At 40.6% G+C, this 21,116-nt stretch overlaps 1 protein-coding gene across 7 annotated transcripts in view; it reads left to right on the forward strand.

Moving 5' to 3' along the window:
* The window catches only part of runx1t1 (RUNX1 partner transcriptional co-repressor 1), a 62,484-nt gene extending 42,759 nt beyond the window's left edge, over positions 1-19,725 (forward strand). For 4 of the 7 annotated variants that reach the window (XM_086177705.1, XM_086177712.1, XM_086177710.1 and 1 more), the window contains 8 exons: positions 1,754-1,843; positions 6,116-6,297; positions 10,490-10,752; positions 11,407-11,504; positions 12,243-12,438; positions 13,019-13,087; positions 15,459-15,691; positions 17,150-19,725. In XM_086177705.1, the coding sequence (XP_086033831.1) occupies positions 1,754-1,843; positions 6,116-6,297; positions 10,490-10,752; positions 11,407-11,504; positions 12,243-12,438; positions 13,019-13,087; positions 15,459-15,691; positions 17,150-17,470 (1,452 nt within the window). In that variant the 3' untranslated portion in view covers positions 17,471-19,725. The remainder of the gene's footprint in view (positions 1-1,753; positions 1,844-6,115; positions 6,298-10,489; positions 10,753-11,406; positions 11,505-12,242; positions 12,439-13,018; positions 13,088-15,458; positions 15,692-17,149) is intronic. The other 3 variants (XM_086177707.1, XM_086177706.1, XM_086177708.1) reach the window with 3 other exon arrangements.
* Positions 19,726-21,116: the final 1,391 nt, after the last annotated feature.

The raw sequence follows: 21,116 nt of genomic DNA on the forward strand, positions 1-21,116 counted from the left end.
TTTTTAGATGTAAGGCATATACTTAGCGAAGCGTAATGAGCTGATTGGGTTGGGTGTGTCACTAATTGTAAAAACCTCCGGGGGATTTTCAAGGGCTGTTTTATGTTTTTATTTCTGGCACCGCAACAGATTGTCAAAAGCTTAACCTTTATCTTGAGAAACTACATCAGTCTGTGTTTACCTGTTCTTTTTTTTTTTTAAGGTTGCCTATGTAGATCATGTCTCAGCCGATCTCGATAAAACAAACTCGAGCGCAGACACTGATCTGTCAGGGCCGTGTCACCGGAAGCGTTCGGTTTAAACCTCATCGCGCCTCTGCGTGATCTGAGCACATTTGAGCATAACAAGCAGGGGAATAGAGAAATAGTGATTGAATGCTGTGCAGAACGGAGGAGGCGGAGGAGACGGAGGGAGGTTTTTTTTTTTTAATTAGCCACACAGAGCATAGCCTCCTTTTGGCTTCGCTGTGTTTATTTGTCTCGGCGTCTGCATGCACATTACCTCTCCTGTGTCCTTTTGGCTTGTATACCTCCCCCCATATCTCTCTCCCCTCCCCTTCCTCTCGCGCTTACCGTCTCACCGTCCCTCCCCCTGCCTTATTGAAAAGAGTGACACCGTTAATTAGCTACTTTTGTGCCGGGAAGAGGGAGAGAGGGAGACTCAGGAGGTTTCACTAGCTGTCAAGAACAGCCCGACGCAATCTGGGCGAACAGATGTAAGGCTGAATGTAACAAAATTCAGGTCTGGGAAATAACGGCGAGTGTGGGGAGGAAAATAATATCTTTTGCCTTTTTATGTTCTCCGTCTCATTGGGTTGTTTTTCTTTTTTGTATTTTGCTTGTTATTTCCTCTCCCACATGCAGATGCTCACCTTTCCCTCCCCCCTCACTCCTTCAGTCTGCTCGGTACTTTGGGAACGCTTCATGTTGAAAATTAAAAATAGTGTCTGTGCCGTCTTGTCAGCCATCAACATGATTCGCAAGAGATGTTTTTGGGTTGCGGAGGACTGACAACTTGGAAGACATAACCCACTTTTGACCCCCCGCCGCACCAAACACTCACCAAAAAACACACATCTCCCCTGTCTGCGAGCGCACACACAAAAAAGGAATAGAAAATTAAACACAATATACAGCTCTTGCCAAATATTGCTTTTACCTGAAATACTTTGTGTTTTTTCAGATCGTCTTCAGATGATCGCTGATGAGTTCTAAACCTAGAACCAGAAACTGTAGAATTCTGTCTTTCAGCCTAATCTCATTTTCATTTTCTCAAACCAAATTTCACTTTCCCACAACCTGCGTAAAACGCCTTTTCGCCAGCATCGAAAACGACAAATTATCAGATCTCGACGAATCTCGCGCCAATGGATGGAAATGTTTGTAAACCATTCAACTGCTGTAAAATACTGTTGGCCAGAGTTTACAATTGGCTCAGTAAAAATCAAAATCGTGCGACTCGAATTCAAAGAGCGCATTTCATAAAAAAATAAACACAGTTGTGCCTGTCACAGCCTATTTTCTGATGACGTGAGTCCAACTCCGACATATGTATTTGTTTTGTTAAGTGAAGGAGATGCACGTCTTTGTTTCTGCGGCTCTTTGCAATGTGGGCTGCCCATATGCTTCCTATTACAAAACTCAAAACATTCACTGCAGGCCAGGGTTTTGCTCAGCTTCCAATAAGTAATATTATCACATAATTCCTTCCACATGGATCAAGTGTTTTCTCTCTCTGTCTCTCTCCTTTCCAGAATTCAACACTAACCATCGAAGAATTTCATTCCAAGCTCCAAGAAGCCACCAACTTCCCGCTGCGACCTTTTGTCATCCCCTTCCTCAAGGTAGATATTGAATCGCCAAAGACGTTTGCCTGCTCTTGACTCGGAATCTGGAAAACATTCATTAAGCCCAGAACCAGATGTGCGTCGTCATGTTCATGATATTTCTCCCCATTTTTGTTTTTTTTTTCTCGCATTTGTCTTTATCTCCATTCTTTCTAATCTTTACCAGCTTCTTCCCTGCTTTCTTAACGTTGCTCCGATTCCCTCACATCTGTTTTTACGTCAGTCTAAGTCTATTTGTCATTCCTACAACTTTTATCCCTTAATTTTGTGCAGAATACACTTGGTCTTCCTATTCTTTGAACTGGAAATTAATTTTTTTTAAGTCTGACATGTGCAGGACCAGAGCAAAATGCACAGGGTTTTGGCTCCTTCGAATGAGCTTCTTTCAAATATTCCTCCTCGGAGCCCGTTAACCGACTTTGTGTGACGTTTGTTTTGTCATCGATCGTTGATCTTGCTAAGCCACACTTTCACTGAATATTTCACAGGTTTCTACATTACAGGATACTTTTAAGTTCCCAGTCTGAATTAAAAAAAAATGGGCATCCCACATTTATATGCATTCTGGCTGTTTGCATCGGATCAGTGCACATTTTAAATATCTCTGGGATTTGGCGAGTTAATGTCGTCTCAAGGCAAGAGGGGCTGCTGGGTTTATGGTTTGCCTCGGTAGTCAAAGATGACAAATGAGGCTGGTGTTTATGTTGAGGGATGTACTGCCTACTTGCAGTTCATGTGGAGTGTAGATGAAACTACGATCAATATCACTGCTGTACGGAGAGACGGTGAGCAGAGGAGGAGGAGGAGGAGGACAAAGCTCATTCTTTTCTATTATTCACCTTTGGAGGATCAGGCGCTCCTATTTTTTCTCACCACCTTTCTCCCCCATTTATTTATTTATGTTTTTTTTTTTGTCCGATCTGCATCTTATTTTGTGCTTCACCTGCCCGGGCAAATGAGAGGAGATTCAAAAAAGGCTAAGCATCTTTTCAGAGGCTCGTTTCCTAACCATAAGTAACATGGGTCTGATGCACAATTCAAAGAGAGTTCTCCTTCAGCAGAATGGGAAGTTGCAAATTTTCTAAAATCCTTTCAGTAATTCAAAAGGTGCATTTTTGGACGGATGGTGGTTGTTTGTAGTATTTTCTCAAACATTTATTTTTAGCTAATTTAGCTCATTTTCATTTTCCGTTTTCAATGATTTCCGGAATCATCTGGAAGCAGACGCTGTTAATAAAAATCAGTGCAAAAAAATGATTTTGTATTTTGTAAAACACACAATAGAATGTCAGGATTACGAGTATATTCAGCACAAGATGATGGATTGCTCAGCTAAAAGGTTACTGTTATTTATGAATTTGAAAAAGGTGATTCTGTCTGGAGGTAGTTAGTCCATATTTCTCCACCTGTGCTGATGTGTTTGCACAAATCTTTTCTATTGACATTCAACAAAAGCACATAATCCAGTGATACGGGTCCCACTACAACCGGCGGTTAACGACACAAACAGGAGCTTTGCGTCCCTTTTTTCTGCTCTACCACACATCCTTCCCTTATTCTTATGTTTTCTTCATCTTTTCCTCTTTTCATTCACCTTCCCATTTGATCTCTCCCCGTAGCGTTTTCCCTTTCCCCTCTGTTTATCTACTGTTCTTCGTCCTCTGTCTGCATACTCCAGTCCCTCCTTCCCCGATCCTCTCCTCGCCAGATGGTTAGTGCATCACTGGGATGGCTGCAGAATCAAAGATGCAACTCTTTTTCTTTTTTTTTTTCCCCCCACCCTCTGTCGTTTCTTCTCTTCCACTCTCCCTCTCCCCAGTCTAATTTTAGTGTCTTCCCACTGCGGGGCCTTAAATGCCAGCTACCATATGGTAGCAGTGAGCAGTTGGAGGTGTGGGGGAGCTTTTATAGGTGTACAGAAGCACAGCTGCAACAATGCGCATCAGGGCACGGAGTATTTCATTATGCTAATGTTAGACCAGGCTGACCTCTGCACCTCCTCCCCCAGTCCAAACCAATCCAACTCCTTTCCACTTCTCTTAATACTCCACCACAAATTGGTTGTTGTGACTCTTTACTGGAAGGAGGCAATCATAAACCACACAGCGCCGGTGACGTGATTGCTGGCTGGATGGCTGCCACGCTAGACAACAGACTTGTCTTGCAGAGCAATGCTGTTTCACTGTTTTCCAGTTAAATAGGTGCCCTTTTTTTTTAGTCTGGCACTCAGTTTGGCCAGGAGGCCTTGTATTTCTTGTGTCGTGCCGAAGTGACAGAGAGCGGTGAGACAGAGCCACGGGAACAAACACATTTAGCTGAGCAGGGAGAGAGTCGTGATTGGAAATAATAGATATGGGACAATGCAGACATGCATAAACACAGTCACCTAGATTCACCTCCAAAAGAAAATAGTGCAGAAACCAAAACCTGACGAAGTGCAGACTATCTTGAATCTGGCATCTTCTAAATTGTTTTTTGGCACGATTTGACAAAAGTGACAGATCCAGTACTTTCACAATAAATCATCTTGGCTAACTTGTAACTGTGGCTGCTAAACACCACTCGAATTTTTCCTTTTATTGGAGTGCAGATGTTAGTTACCGTCACTACACAATGGCAAATCATCACATTTGAATTTGAAAAATGATCCGTTCTCCTCAGCGGTCTGTATTTCTTCATGCAGTCTTTTCGTTAATGCATCCCACATCTCTGGCAATTAGGACGACCTCTAATAAATGAAAGATGAGTTCAGCAGGGTCAAAGCAATCTATTTTATGCTCTTTTTTTTTCAGAGGGTAATTACGATCATAAGCTATTAACGGACCATTAACTCGGGCAGGTAAAGTGAAGGCCAGTGCTTGGTGTTCTTTTATTTTTTTTTTTTCTTCAACCAATTAGGGCTCATGAAATATATTTCTGGCCCAAAAAAAAAACACACTGTAACTCTTATTTCTTAATGCATTTCTCAAAGGTAAAGTCTAATTATCAGATAAATAGAAGCAGATCTGACAGCTAATGTAGGACAGGGGGGAAAAGGGGACAAAGTGAGTAAAAGCCTAGAGCACAGAGAGGATTATAAGTATGAAAAGAGAAAACAAAGCAACACTGATTAAGTAATGCAGGACAAAACAAAGATTAGGAGACTTGGAGTTATAATGACAGCCTCTCCGAAGGTTCCTCTTATGTTCCATGCCAGAATAGCCTTTCTCGTTGTGAGCCCAACTGATGCAACACTTTCATCTTCTTGCTGCAAAATGCATGCCATCAGATGTCTTTGAAGCCAATGCACAAATACCTGCATGACCCCTTACCTGCGCACAGAAAGGCAAGAGCCTTATTGTGTGGAGGGGATTGAAAATAGTTCCTGCCTCTGTAAGAAGAAAATTATATATATATATATACTTTTTTTATTTTTTTCTATACATATATTTTTATATATATAAATATTTATTTTCTTATTACAGTACATATATATATATATATATATATATATAAACTCTTTGTGAGTTGCTGCTCCCTGGGTTGCAGCAGGTCAGGAGGAGCTGGTGCTTCGGTGGAACTGAGTAAACAAGTTGGATGGCTTCTTTTGTTTCCTCAAATTGGTGTGTTTTTGAAAATAGTGATTATGGTCTTGTATTTCTGGGTCTGAGTCTGAGGCTTTCGGTTCTCCTTTCAAGGGTGGTTCATTTTTAGGTGTCATGAGATCACGTGTAGTATTTTGGAGTACTTTTTCGAGATAGATTAAGAGGAATGTTTTCCTGCATTTGTCTGTTCTTGATGCTAAATACCAACAACATGTCATATATATATACATATATATACACATATATACATAGAGCACTTTCTATGTGTTTAAATTGCATAATTCCCTCCTGAAGGATTCTGAGTAACCTTATCACATTTTGTATTCAAGATGTTTTCAATACAAAAGTAATAAGAAATGCAGCATTATTTGATGTAAAGAATTCATGTACACATAACATTACCTGGCTTGTTGTTCAAATATAGTTACTGTTGCTTTTAGCAAAAAATTCTTTTAGACTTTTAAGGGCAGATGCATTTAATATGTTTTGATATAAACAGCTCAGCTAAGTCTCTGACAGTGTATTATTGTTGTGTTTCCGGAAAAAAAAAAAAAAAAAAAAAAACATTTTTTAAATTGAATTTATGAAAGCCAAATGTCATGTTGTGTTATTGCTTTTTTTTTTCCCTAGACACACATAATTTGTCAGTGTGGAGTATAATTTTCTTTGCTGTTTCTTTCTGTAGGCCAACCTGCCACTCCTCCAGAGAGAGCTCCTTCACTGTGCCAGACTGGCCAAGCAGAACCCGGCACAGTACCTGGCCCAGCATGAACAGCTGCTCCTGGACACCAGCACCACTTCCCCGGTGGACTCCTCTGAACTCCTGCTGGATGTCAACGAGAACGGCAAGCGAAGGACACCAGACAGGTGGGTGAATCCAAAAAATTGCAAACGTTTGAAATGCAGTTTTTAAACATGTGAATCTCCAAATGAGCCATAATCACCACATGCCTCCATGGATGAGAGTGTCAGCTTAAAATACTAAAGCTGCTGCAGCTTTTTACTTCTCTATTATTTGATCTCATGCATAAATCCCTTTGAGTCTGCCTGCATCCCCGTGTATCCATACATTACAGCGCAGACACAGGCTGAGCCAATGCAGGGCAATCCTGTGATGTGTTAATATATGTATGGGAAGTGTCTGTCAGTGCGCCATCGTGCCTCATGACGTGCTCCGTTGGACATCCTAGCTCCTGGCTCCTGCTCTTAATGGGCCAGAACTGAGGAGAGGAAGTGATGGGAAAAGTAGACCTGGCTAGACACACATACACACCCCGAAGATAGGAAATTACGGCAGACAGCTGTGCTTTAATGAAAAGTCTAGATGTGTTGGAGAATTTGTGAATACTTCCGGCGCGCATGATACATGGTTTGTCATATCCTTCTGTGCTTGATTGGGAATGTAAAGAGTGCACAGTGTGTACCTGTATGTCAGAGTCTCTCTGCATCAGTGTACATCCCCCAACCCAGCTAAATCATTACATCCATTTGTCGTCACGGACTTCTGTAATCACTCAATGTTCTCTGCTCTAATGGACAAGCACAGAGACGTGCCATCCAGGAACACGCGGCACTATAGAAACCTGTCTCCTGCTTCCCAACTTACCCCAGAACAGAGAAACAAAAAAGCAGGAAGACATCCCAGGTTGACATTAAACATATTGCAAGTCATTTTTTATAATTGAGTGTTATTTCATTAGCATAGTCTGTGATTGTTCTTTCATTGTATTTGGTTTCATCAGATGATTTATAAAGACTTCACAAACAGTGGTTGAATGTTCATTAATTTTCCAGAAAACCTTGAACTTTATTAGACATTCTCACTTCTTAAAAGAAGTGCATTAGCAGTTTTGCTTTGGTGTAAGTGCCTGTGCCTGTGTTTGTGCAAATACTGCAACGTCTGCATAGCCTTTTTTTTCAAATTCCTTAGAGTGTTATAGCGTCCACATTGAAACAAGATGGGAAAATACCCTTTTTTTTTGTATTTGCTTAGGGACACTACTGGCGTATGAGATATCAATAATTCTCACTTCCCATTCATTCCCCATAACATACCTTCAGGATAACCTGTGTTTTTGCAGTTTAGTGGTAAAAGGTGTGTGTGGATGTGTGCGTGTCAGTATAAGCATAATTCTAAATCTAATGTGGAAGTGTGTGCTTTTTTTTAATGTAAATACTTCTCAGGAGAGATGTGTCATCCCAGGGAGATAGGCTGATAACACATACAGATGAGGTTCCAGCACCAATACGGCTGGCTAAGCACCTCCGCTTTCTGCTTACCTCTGCTCCCCATTCTTGAAGCCGTTGGTCAGAATATTGGAATTTGAATGGGAATCCTCAATTTCGGAATACAGCGTGCTATTAATTCATCCTGATTAATGGCAAGGTCTGCTGAAGCTGGCCGACAATTATTACAATACAATATTAGAGTAAACATACCGTACTCTAGAAATTCCCCTACAAAGGAACATATTTGATTTTGGCTGACAGTGTAAAGTTTTAAGTCTCTAAAGATTTTCATGGTAATTTTAATACAATTCAGCATCTTTGCATTGATTTCATGGTAATAATAAGCTCTGTCGATATTATTCATACCCTGGTCTAGTGTTTGGAGTAAGCCGTGACTGATATTTATTGATACCTTTACTAGGCTTAGAAAGGTAAACAATAACCTTTCCAGAATATCAGAGCTGGGATGAAAATAGTTTTGTCTTAAATGGATCGTGCTACTTTTGCATCTACATAATAATGGAAACATACCCAAAGGGCTTTTTTCTTCAACAGAAAGCCTGCAAACAATGATTAGTGTATTATTGGTGTCTACTTTGAGACTTTTCAGATATTTAGATTTTATGCAACATTTACCATTTTGCTTTTGTTTTTTCACGTACTTAGAAAAGCATATTTAATTTTTGTAAACATTTGGTGACAAACGTTAATATATAAACATGTTTTGCAAACAAATACAGAAGGAGCACTGAGAAAGTAAATAAACAGAAGTAAAAGAAAATAAATAACAGAAATATTGTCGATAAAATTACAAGAATTCATAAAAATCACAAATATATATAATGTTCTCACTAATTAAAAGATGTATAAGTGGCATTATTGGCATGAAATTAGATATAGAAAACACTAAGCTTATGTATTCCAAAAAGGAAATTGATCACAAATATTACTTTTTAATGTAATACGATCACATTCAGTTTGAGATTAGAAACAAAGTGACCTTGGCGAAAGAAACCTGAAATATTAGCCTTCCGTACCAGCTTGTCATAAAGAATCACACTTAATGTCTTCAGGTTGTGTAGGAGAATTAATGTCTGTTTGTGGATGTTGTTCATTAAGAGATTCTGTTTAGGATTTGTAGCTGATATAATGGCGCAGTGTTCTTTTTACTGTTCAGATTATTTTTTTATATGTGAATAAAATTAATAAACAATACGAGGAAATCACTTCACATGTGGATGGACAGTGGGTACATGCAGTAAATTATATGTACACACATTAGTGCATTGAATGGGATACTTGGAATGCATGCTTGTGTGTGTGTGTGTGTGTGTGTGTGTGTGTGTGTGTGCGTGTGTGTGTGTGTGCGTGCGTGCGTGTGTGCGTGCGCGCGCGCACGCGCAATTCAATGCCTGTAGATATAAACATTGTTGCAGCAGGAAGGCTGGGGAGATAAGAGTGTGGCTGGGGGGTTGGGGGGCGGATGGATGAGTCGAGGGAGGCAGGGAGAGACGGAGGGATGAGGGAAAGAGCATATGGAGCGCTGTGGATGAGCATTAGGATCCCATAAAAACAGCTCATTAAGAAGTTCAATCTGTTCATCTGAGAGAGATGGGAGAATGAGGGGGAGAGAGAGAGAAAGAGAGAGTGAGAGAAAACTGAAGGATTGCAGATAGTGGGGGGGGATGAGATTTAACCGTGAACTGACAAAACTGCGAACACACACAAACACATATGTGCAGTCACACAAGCTCACACGAACACACACATACACACACACACACAAGTGTGCACATAGCTACATTAATCTTCAGAAGCAGGCTAACAAAAATCCACCTGATCCCATGAAAGCTACTTGTGTGCATATTTAGCTGTGTGCCTTTAATTTGTGCAAGCACACACATTCAAGGTTCAACCGTGCACGTGTGCAGTTCCTTTGTCTGTTCACAGGTCTACCTGGTGCTCGATTAGATGAAGGGCTGGAACCATTGTTGAGATCATATGTTTCATGTTCTGCTTGTAGTGTGCAATAACTGGAGCAAAAATAAGAAAATTTAACACAATGTCTCAGCGGACCCTCAAATCTTCAGCCAAGTAACCAGATAAAGCTGCTGAACAGACGTTTCTTTCACTCCACTGATCAGTCTGTCATCCTCTCGTTTTCGAGCGTTTAATGAAAACCAATCCAATTACAACCAGTTACTTTCCTTGTGATACCAGGGCAGGCAGGAAAGCAGAAATGCTGCTGTGGCATTTTTTTTGTTAACACACTTGGAAACAAACTCTTCAGCGTCACCATGGTTTGGCTATTTAAATTGTTCAAAAATTCAAATGGGATCAAAATGGCAACTCAATCTTGCTGTAATGTGTCTCGCTGTCTTTCCAACAGCACTTGTTAAGCAGCCTTCAGTCTGTTAAATATTTCTTATCCTTAGTGCTAATCCATGTATTCTGATTGGTTGGCAAACTGCATCCAGAGCTGTTTTTATCAACAGCTGTTGCTAGTGACCCCCCCCTCCCCTTCCATAAAAATTGTGAAAAAAATAAACAAATCAAGGGAGACCAGATCAATTGACAATGGTTTTGCAATGCAAGGCTATCAATTTTTGAATCTTCCCCATTGTTTGTTTTTTTTGCCTGTTTCAGTAACCCTTTTCTCTTAGTCCAAATATTGTGGTTCAGAAGGTCTTGTGTTATGTGCAGGAAAAACATGAATCCTTGTCTGATGATAGTTATCCAAAAGTGGTGCATTCAGTTTGTGCAGTCAGATATTTTGGACACAACACTAATGCTTTGACTTCAACCCCTTCTTTTTCTTCTCTGCATTCAGAACCAAAGAGAATGGCTTTGAGCGAGACAGTGCCCTGCACCCAGATGTTCATCCCAGCAAGCGACCCTGCACTATAAGCCCCGCCCAGAGATTCAGTCCATCAAACGGGTTGTCCTACCAACCTAATGGCCTGCCCCACCCAGGACCACTCCCTCCGCAGCACTACAGGCTGGACGACATGGCCATTGCTCATCACTATCGAGACACCTACAGACACCCGGCCTCCAACCATCGTGAGATCCGTGAGAGAGCCCGACCCATAGGTGAGGCCGTGCTGACAATACTGGCATCGAATATGTCAAACCTTTTATGTCTTAGAAGCACAAGATGGATTTCATATAACAGTATGAAGAAAGCAGTTACAATGGTTGCCTCATCTTTTCATCATTTCCTCAACATCAGTTTTCAATATACTGTGAAGATCAGTATCTCACTAATAATAATAATAATTAAAATTATCACAATATTTCAGCTTTAGTCCTGTGATTACTACTTTACTGAGTTGTACAGAGAATCTCTCCAACCACTTCGTCGCTCTGCTGTCCCAAAGATCACGAACCTCAGTCAAGGCCTCGGGACTAAGTATTGATGAGGCTATAATGATGGTTCTGTTCTAAAAATAGGAGACACATTTACCATCTCTAGACTTGTGATGGATGTTTATTGGACCAGAAGTTCAGTCATTTGATCCTGCCCTCAGGGCGGGAGAGAGATATGGGGAAAGAATGGAGTGAGAGAGAAACAATTGGATGGAGAGAGAGAGTCCACTAAAGGCCAAATGAAGGATATATGAAGGAGAGTAAGGGAATGATGAAGTAATGTAAGGTTTATTGATCTTTGTCATACTGACTTGCCCATTTTTGTTTCCCCCTTTGCTCTCTCTGCCTGCCTATCCTTTTTTTTTTTTAAAAAAAAAGGTATGCACGCAGGAGCCAGACAGGAAGAAGTGATTGACCACCGGCTGACGGACCGGGAGTGGGCAGAGGAGTGGAAGCACCTTGACCATGTAAGAAAAGTAATAACATTTTTTATTACTCTTCCCTTCAGTTCTGTCTCTGTGAGTAAGAATGGTTCAAGGAGACCTCGTTATAGTCACATTTATTATACTTACTTCTATTATATACATAATTTTTTGTACATAAGGAGCTGAATTTCTCCATACAAACATATGTGTTTTCTATGTCCAGAAAAACCAAGGTTTTCTTTCAGACCGTTTTTTTTTTTCATTCTATCCGGGTGTTGTGGAAGCTCCTTTGCGAACATTGTAACAGATACCAGTATTTATAGGCTGTTTGTGAGCACGTACACTAATTAATTTTGCTAATGAATTACAGATCTGGACATGGATTCCCATTAAGATAACTAAATGGTGATATATGTGTGGGTTAAACTGTCCTTTTAACGCTGCAGTCTATCCAATTTGACATTTATGATGCTGTTTCATCTTCTTGTTCTTTGTGTGCAGCGAAAACCGATCGATCGGTCTCGTCATGTGTATTTTTATTTAAATAGTGAAATGAGATTGCCCTGACATCACCTTCAATAAGTGGACATGATAAATCTGATTTCGTTCCTGCAGAATTTGTGCTTATGACTTGTGTTATATAAGTAACGATGCATGCCCTGTAAAAAGGACATATATTGACTTCAGTTTAGAGCCTCATCCTGCAACAATTTAGCTTGTCTGGGTTTTTTAAGTGTGCCCATCGATATGTGTAAACTCAGAGCCTTGTCCGGTACCTGTTGTCTCCAGCTCCTGAACTGCATCATGGACATGGTGGAGAAGACCCGGCGCTCACTGACAGTATTGCGACGGTGCCAGGAGGCTGATCGCGAGGAGCTCAACTACTGGATCCGGAGATACAGTGACGCCGAAGAACTGAAAAAGGGTGCTACCAGTGGGCAGTCGAGGCAGCAGAGCCCTGCAGCACAGGACAATCCACCATCAGGTAAAATGTAATGCTTATTAGGGTCCAAAGTGACAAAAAAATTGATAGCATATCTTTAAAAGGCTGCTTCAAATGTTGCTCCCTTTAGTATTTTTATCACACACACGCAATTAATATAAGTTCTCAGTTCTGAACTTCTCTTCAGTTCTATCAATTCCAAAATATTGTGATTGTTGCTTTAAAGCTCAAATGTATAAACTGATCACAGTTTTCCAATTTTCCATTATTACACTGCAGACATGCTCTCAGTAAGGCATTGACTGTGGTCCTCTGTCTGTTGAATACGGTGTCCCCCAGAGGTAGCTTCTTGGTCTTCTGCTATTTTATTTTAATGTGTTGTTCAAAAATCTATCTTAAAGATCAACTGAATGTCAGAATGATTATGCTGTCCTTGGTTGACTAAATTATGTTGTTACTACGATCAACTGAATTTGACTATTATTGAAAATAATTTTTCAGGGTTTTTTTTTTTGCCAAGGTTTGTCAACAAATGGTACATTTATTGTCTGGAGGTATATTCTCTCCATAGGTGTTGATCTCTCATGTCTGTAGTGATTTTTTTTATATTTCTGTCTCCTAGAAATTCATAGGGAGCTTCTGCACAGGCCTGTGTCTGGCTACGTCCCCGAGGAAATCTGGAAGAAAGCTGGTGAGAAGCACTTCTATGACTATCATCAACACACACACACACACACACACACACACAGCCATTCTCTGTTTCTCACAACCTCCCCTCAGATTTGTAAGCCATTTTGCCTTGCAGAAATCAAGGCCATCTTTTTTACCCAGATGACTCAGAGCTGGAAACCTTATTTACAATCCAATTCTCCCGTCTTATCCTCGTGCGGTCTCAATGTCTGTGTTTCAGGCTTGAATGAATGCGTCATTTTATATACTGTAGGAACTTAGAAGTAAAGGATTTTGACCACAGTACTGTGCACAAACCAGATCTGATGTCAAATCATAAAAGTGTTTTATTGTGCCAGACAACAGATACAATTCACTTTCACAGTAGTTTCAGTGGTTTCCCTGCTTAAAGTAAAGTAGCAAGATTTGATATCTCTTTACTTTGGACACTTTTCTAATCCACTCAGCCAGCACTTTTGCTGCTATTCTATTTGACAAAACTAGTAAAACTGGTAAATTTATGGATGCCTGTTAGGATTGTATTGAAAGTAATTTGCCGTCTTATCAGCTTCGGTCGCCCACATCAGTCACACAAACAGCGGTGTTTGTACACACTCATTCTCCATAACTGCATTCTGAAATGATTTTGTATTGAGAAGTCGCTTCTTGAGAGTTCACTTTGTATTCGCTGTCAGTGATACAGTATATCTGCTTTTTAAACCCCTTGGAGAAAAGAAATTGTCCCCTTTGCTTGACCAAGCATGATGTGCAAGATACTCTGAACAAGTAATATGCATTTAAATTGAATTGAGTATCACCATCGGGACACAGCTCTGCCTGCTCTCCAGTATTCTCCTCCCCTCACCAGCTTTGATCGATCTTCCATCTGAGGCATTTGGTGTGTAATCACAATTCCATGCACAAGGCATATATCACACGGCACCAGGGCAATTTCCATGACTCCAGGCAGCACAGTAGGTTAAAGACAAAACCACCCTGTTATAAAAATTTAGTTCCATCACAAAGGAGAGCAAATGTCTCTGTCTTCGAGAAGGCAAACATTCCTTTTGACACTGAAAACACATTTTTACGTTTGTAATACAAGCGTAATATCTTTGGAAATTAAGCAAAGGGAAGCATATTTGCAACCCGTGTCGCCGTATTTATCTTTTGTCCGGAGTTTAAATGGCAGTGTCTATTTTTCATTCTCTCCGCATTTTTCCCAGTATTTCCATTATCCTTTTCACTTCCGCTGCATATATTTTGGCTGAGGAGAGACTGATTTAAATGTGACCCAGGGAGACATGCAAAATAGGAATTTTAACACAATGGAGAACAACGGTGAATACATCTGTTTGAAATGGGCAAAATGTTTACAGTTGGTGATAAATATTCAAGCACCTTGCACAGTGTCCTACCGGTTTCCCACTTCCCCTCACTGCGTGGGCCTCTGGGATCACAATGGAAATGCATAATTTAAATATAAATTGCCTGATTTGCATACACAATTAGTCAAGTTACAGGCTTGATGGGAGCAAACAAAAAGCCCCCCTTCTGCTTTGACGTTCAAGTTTGAATTCCAGCGCTTTAACATCCACGTGGCGAGATTATTCCTTTTCGAGAGAGAAGTTTGTAATAACGCTACTTCCGTTGCTGTGATTTCCTGGAGCATTGTACTTGTCTCAGGGATGCACTTCAGATTCTTCTTTTATTCATTTACCACGATATAAGACTTCTTTTCTATGTATTTATTGCCATAATATCTCACAATGCTCCATGCACCAAAACTGCAAATGATGTGATATTAGGCCATTTAGATAAGGCATGCTAAACCAAATTGAAAAAAAAGAAAGTTTGTAATACCAGCTTTGTAGTATCAGCAGTGCACCAGGTTAAGAAATACACAGCCATAATTATATAGACACGTACATTTTTTTTACATTTAAAAAAAATCTGTTAATGTTTTGTTTAATTTTGTTTTACATTTAAAAGATAGCGTTCTATATCCTTGACCTCAAACAGAGGAAAGAATAGAACCGAAATTTCCAACTAAATCCTTTCTGTTTTTCTGGCACAAGAGAGTATTTTCAGTGAGTATTGCAGCAAATACAATTGTAGCTCTTTCGCCAGAAAGAAAGTTGGGAGAGTGTTTTGAATGGCCGCTCCACAATGACACGGCAGTTTTACAAAGTATAGGTGAACGAGTTTTCATAGAAACTGAGATTATCTTTGCGTTCCAGTGTAAATGTTGAATATAAAATAGACCATATCGAAGCATCATTTGCCTATTCAGGACAAATAAAAGCGAAGGCCAATGAATTTAGCGGTATTCATTCTGAATGAAAAGAATCTCTCTCTAAAAACAGGATAATACATCGCTAACTACTTTGCAGGTTCGGGAGGCTTGACTTCCTCTGTCTCCACACTCTTTCCAGAAGAGGCTGTGAATGAGGTGAAGCGGCAAGCCATGTCTGAGCTGCAGAAGGCCGTGTCAGAGGCAGAGCGCAAGGCCCACGAGATGATCAGCAGCGAGCGGGCCAAGATGGAGCGCACGGTGGCCGAGGCCAAGCGGCAGGCGGCCGAGGACGCACTTTCCATAATAAACCAACAGGAGGACTCCAGCGAGGTATGGTGAGACCTGTGACACACACACACACACACACACACACACCGTCACCTTGTCAAGTCGGGCTTTGACGTCACTTGCAGGGATCTTTTCGTGCAAACCCCCAAAGAAGTATTTCTCATCTATCACATAAACAAAAGCCAATTACTCATGTTCTTCTTACAAATATCAAAGTGACCGTGCTAATAGATGATGACGAGGAGAGAGATAAGTAAAAGAAAAAAAAACAAGTACTTTTTGCTTTGCTCCTTCCCGGTCCTTTTTCGAACAAAGTAGCCACCGTGATTGGAATGGTGTTCAGCTAAGAGGAAATGAGGGAAGGGGCTTTAATTTGCTAATCACCACTGGAGACCTTGACGTTTAATCAGTTAAGGGAGAAGAAAATATGGTTCACATCTGACATTAATTGCAGGAGTGATGTTTATGAGAGAGAAGTGCCCCAGAGGAGAACTTTAAAAAGCTGTTTGTAACCTTGTTCGCCCGTTTCCTGTGGATATGCAAGATCCCTGACATGCTCTCCCTGCGGTTTCTAAGATATATAAGAGGCCCTGAGTGTAATAAGAGATGGGTATTTGATCTGTCTGTGGTTTGATTTTCAGCTTAAGTGTTGTAAAAGCAATGCCTTGTTCACTTAATGAGCAAACTATCGCTCGCTCATCTTCGCGTCTCGTTGGTTCTGGGTTTGATGAAGTCATCAAACATGATGTTTTCTCGGACGTAAAATAAAACACTTTCTCTTATCAGTGGGCTGCTGTCACATTGAAAGACAACTACTACTATATAGCATTTGTCAAGTTTTAGTTAATCCTTGATTTGTCACTTATAAAGAATGATTCTTTGTATAATAAACAGTATACAGCATATTAGCAAGATTTTTAACTATTATATACACGATTTATCGGCTCATTTTGTCCCTGATAGAATTTTCAGACTTTTTAAGTGCCGCCAAAACTAAAGCACAATTTTTTCTATGACAAAGTTAATTTGCATAAGTTATTTGTTGACTTTTGTTTGGTTCATAAGTTGATTGTCAACTTGAAAGTAAATAATTCAAAACCATTTAAATGTCAGTTATGCATCAAATAATGTCTACATGTACTTATTGTTGTGAGTGTGGCACTAAATATTTCATAAGAGCCATTAACACTGTATACCATGATTAATTTAGACACTTGTAAAGCATTTATTCTGTTTATTAAGCATTCACATTAACTCATCTGAAGTAAGGACTATCTTCATGTTACAAAGCATTAGATGAAATAAAAGCCTAGCAGGACCTCAAGACTCGCACATTAATTATTGAAATGCTAATGTTAATGGTAATTTATGTACAAATAATAATTTACAAATGATGAATTGAGTGCCTGATTCTTAATGGCGTAGAAAAAATACGATCCTGCCCGACCGCAATGGGTATGATTGTTTTGTGTTAGTGAGATGTGTCTTTGTGTCTGTCAGAGCTGCTGGAACTGCGGCCGCAAGGCCAGTGAGACGTGCAGCGGCTGCAACACGGCACGCTACTGTGGCTCCTTCTGCCAGCACAAGGACTGGGAGAAACACCACCACGTCTGCGGTCAGACCCTCCAGGCCCAGCAGCAGCAGGCCAGCCAGCAGCAGGGAGGTGTCACCGGGTCAGAGACCCCCGCTCCCATCAGCTCCTCCGCCTGCACCCCGAGCAGCGGCACCGGGAGTCCGGCTGCTACCCCTCCCGCTGCTACCCCTCGCTCATCCACTCCCAGCACCCCATCCTCCTCTGCCCTGGATGGCACGCCACGCTAAGACACTGAGGACGAGGCGGGAAAAACCTCCCGGGCATCCGGCCCCCACAAACAGCATGACTGTCTACATTGCCTTGCAAATGTGCTAAGCTAATGTGGCTAACAGAAAGAGATGGCAATGCTTCTGTCTATCTTGCAGCGTAGTCATTGGAACGAGGAGGAGGAGGTCCATAATCAGGTCATATTGACTTGCCATGATTTTAAAGAAACACAAAGATATTCTTTGTTTTGAATGAATGAATTTAAATATTGACATCCTTTTATCGTTACACTTGCTATTCTCGTTGTCTGTTTGTCGTTGTGCTCGTTGTTATTAACGTTGTCGTCATAGTAGCTGATCTTATTTTCCCTTGTAAATATAAAGAGACTGAGAAGAGAAAGCTGTGTTTCACGCCCCGATGCGAGTTGCACTTGCAGAAACGAAAGCCCACCTTATTGAACAGCAATGTAAACCCTTGCCAGCGGCGTCAAAGCAAAATAATGTCATATATTACAGATAATAAGCGGGGGGTTTTAAGCTTCGTGTGTTTTTTGTGCTGAGATCAGCTCCAAACCTAGAAGGGTATGTCCCGGAAAATCTGATAACCAACATAAAACCTGCCACACACCTGCTTAATGGACAATGTTTCATTATTTTGCGTTTACGCCGCTGGAAAACCGCATGTAGCTGCCCAAAATGCCGGGCGCTTTCTTGGGCATGTGGGCCTCAGATCGGGGTGCAACACTGTGAACTCGAAAAAAGTATATCTGACCTCCTGTTTTCTTTCAACAATTTTAGTTTTCCTTCTCAAACTAATGCTTATCTCCTTCCTATACCTTGGATATGAGACTAGTCAACCTCAAGAACACATTTCACCAAACGACAAAAGCGAAGGAAAGAGCCAGTAAGAGTATCTGAGGTCGCCAACATTGTTGTGTTGAGAAAGCTCAAATGCCCAGGATGAGATACTGACAGAGGGATGCACGAGCCGCCTGGAGACGAAAGGACGGACCGAATCTGTGCCCACAGAGTGACCGGCCGCCATGAGACGGGCAGATGTTCAGCAGATTGCGAGCGGAGCCAGCTGTTCGGCCAGTGTTGTTTCCTCTCACTTGTAATAATATCCAGGTCAGTGGTCTGGGAAATACAAATCCATCTCCCCGAAGAATGTAAAAGGAAGTATTCTTGGACAAGATACAAACCATTGCCCGCTGCGCACGCGGAGGATGTACTGACTACAAGTCGCACGTGCATGCTTGGCAGGTTCACGGACGCTATCAAATAGGAAGTGAAGTCACTGTCCCGCCCGCCGAAGAGACTGTCTGCTGGACAGCAGCCGCCAGGCCACGCAAACTCAGTAGGAAGCTCATTCTGCCTCCCATTCTGTCAAACATCTTTCTTCATGTTCTTATTTCTGTAGGTGTCATGGTGTTAAAGACTTCTGTCCTGTGGTGTCACCAATGGTTATTTATTGTATATGTGTTGGACAATTGTGACAATGCATAGTACTTCAACCGGTCACAACTCCAAGTCCTTCATAACCTTCCCACACCCCCACCCCCTCTTCATCCCTTTCTCTCTCTCTCTTTAGCTGGTGCAAATAGAGATAAAAAAAGGAAAGTGTTATCTTTTTTCCCACGCTGCTTTTCTATCCTGTGTAAGTGGTAGGTTCACCTGTAGCGATATGAGTTTTACTTCCCTCCACCCCCTCGAGAAGAGACACAAGCTACATCTCAGAGCTGCTACTTGAGTCCGAGCCAGAACTTTTCTGAGAACTAGCATGTTGCGCGGAATGCTAACCCTAAATGTTTTGTACAAGGAACATACATAAATGTATTTGCACTGTCACAGACGTTATTTCGGCATGCTTCTTTTCAGCATACTTGTGTTATCAATATAGAGCCATAATTCATCAACCATTTTGTATGTAGTGATAGCATTATCTGTTTTTCCTTTCTCTCTTTTTTTTCGGCGAAGGTGTTGGGAAAATGTAAAATTACCACTTTCTATTTTTTTTTATTCTCAACATACTAGCAAAAGTTGCCATTACATTTTTCTGAATAGTTACAGACAGTGCATGCACATTAACTGAACGTTTGTTAAATATTTGTTATTTTTTAGTAAAACGGAGAAAAAAAAACAACCAAAAAAAAAAGAATTCTAACAAACTGACTTTCCAAATGCAGAGGTGTAGACTCCCATTGACAGCTTTAACACTGCAAAGCACCAGGTAACACACAGTATTAACACCAGAGAAAAATAAAACACACCAAAAACAGCCAAAGACTGATACCAAGGACCAAAACCCTGATTTCAGTGATTTTCAAAAGAGGTTTGTTCACGCAACATTTGGTTATTTATTTCTGTGATGTGTTCTCATCCTTAAAACACACCACGTTTTAGTGTCATGGATTATTTTAATCTGCTCTGGGAAGAGCCGACGAGCGACACTCATCTCGCATTGTGAAATGAGACGGTGTGAATCGGACTTGAGTCACATTTGAACTGGAGCAATAATAATAATGCGGCACGAACACCCAAACGTTTCCTAACCATTTTTCTTTCCATGGAGTTCCATCCTTGTTTGTCCATGTTCTCATTCCACAAGGCTCAGATTAAGTGTCCATTTCAGGTTTAAGCATTTTTTGGATTATAATAGACATTATTGTTGAGACTGGGCTTTCTCGCCATTTGCAGATGTTTTATTCTTAATTTTTATATATATATGTATATATATGTAATATGTATATATACGTATATGCGTTTGTATATATGTAATCTATGTATATATACGTATATATGTATGTGTATATACATATATGTATATGTATAGATACATATATACATACATACATAGATACATATATATGCGTACATGTATCTATACGTATATATGTGTACTTATATACATGTACATATGTATATATATATACATACATATATATACACGTATGTATATGTAAATATTCGTATGTATATGTGTATATATACACGTATATATATATATATATATATATATATATATATGTTTTGTTTTCTTTTCTTTTGGGATAGGTAATCAGTCACAGCTTTGTTCTAAACATTCAGTGTAAATCTAACAAACCTCTCACTTGCAGTAAGAGAGCACTTATCCTGACGCACACAAAGCTCTTCACCCCAAACACCTTGGTGCTACACAGAAGCGTTACAAATTGTGACCTCAAGGAACAAGTGGAGGCCCTCTGGGCTGTTTGCTCCTTCTACACTTCCTCACCTCCCCCCCTTTCGCGTCCAACTAAAACACACATCTGCATTCTCGACTCCTAAAGGTCCAAAAAGGTGTCTGACACCCTCCTGGCAACTCCTCAGAAGCTGTGAAGAAACAGCAAAGCTGTTTTAACACCAGTGTATTTAAAAGTATACAACAAATAATATGTGTGTTGATCGTTATCAGGGCCGAACCTGGGTTTAAAAAAAAAAGGAAAAAAAAAGAAAAAAAAACATTGTCAATGATTCTTTGAGAAGCTCTATTTCTTTTTTTCCTTCCCTCTTTTATGTATGTTTTGCCACAAATTCCTCTGTGGCAAGCAAGTCTCACTCTACCTCTTACAGCACGATAAGAGCATCAGTCGCGGCGCTGATACTGGTCTAGTCGAAACCAAATGGGCACAAGAGAACAGGAAAATAA

This window comes from Fistularia commersonii, chromosome 30, assembly GCF_037954325.1.
Source record: "Fistularia commersonii isolate RoL2024-O1a breed Wild chromosome 30, RoL_Fcom_v1.0, whole genome shotgun sequence".
Lineage (NCBI taxonomy): Eukaryota > Metazoa > Chordata > Actinopteri > Syngnathiformes > Fistulariidae > Fistularia > Fistularia commersonii.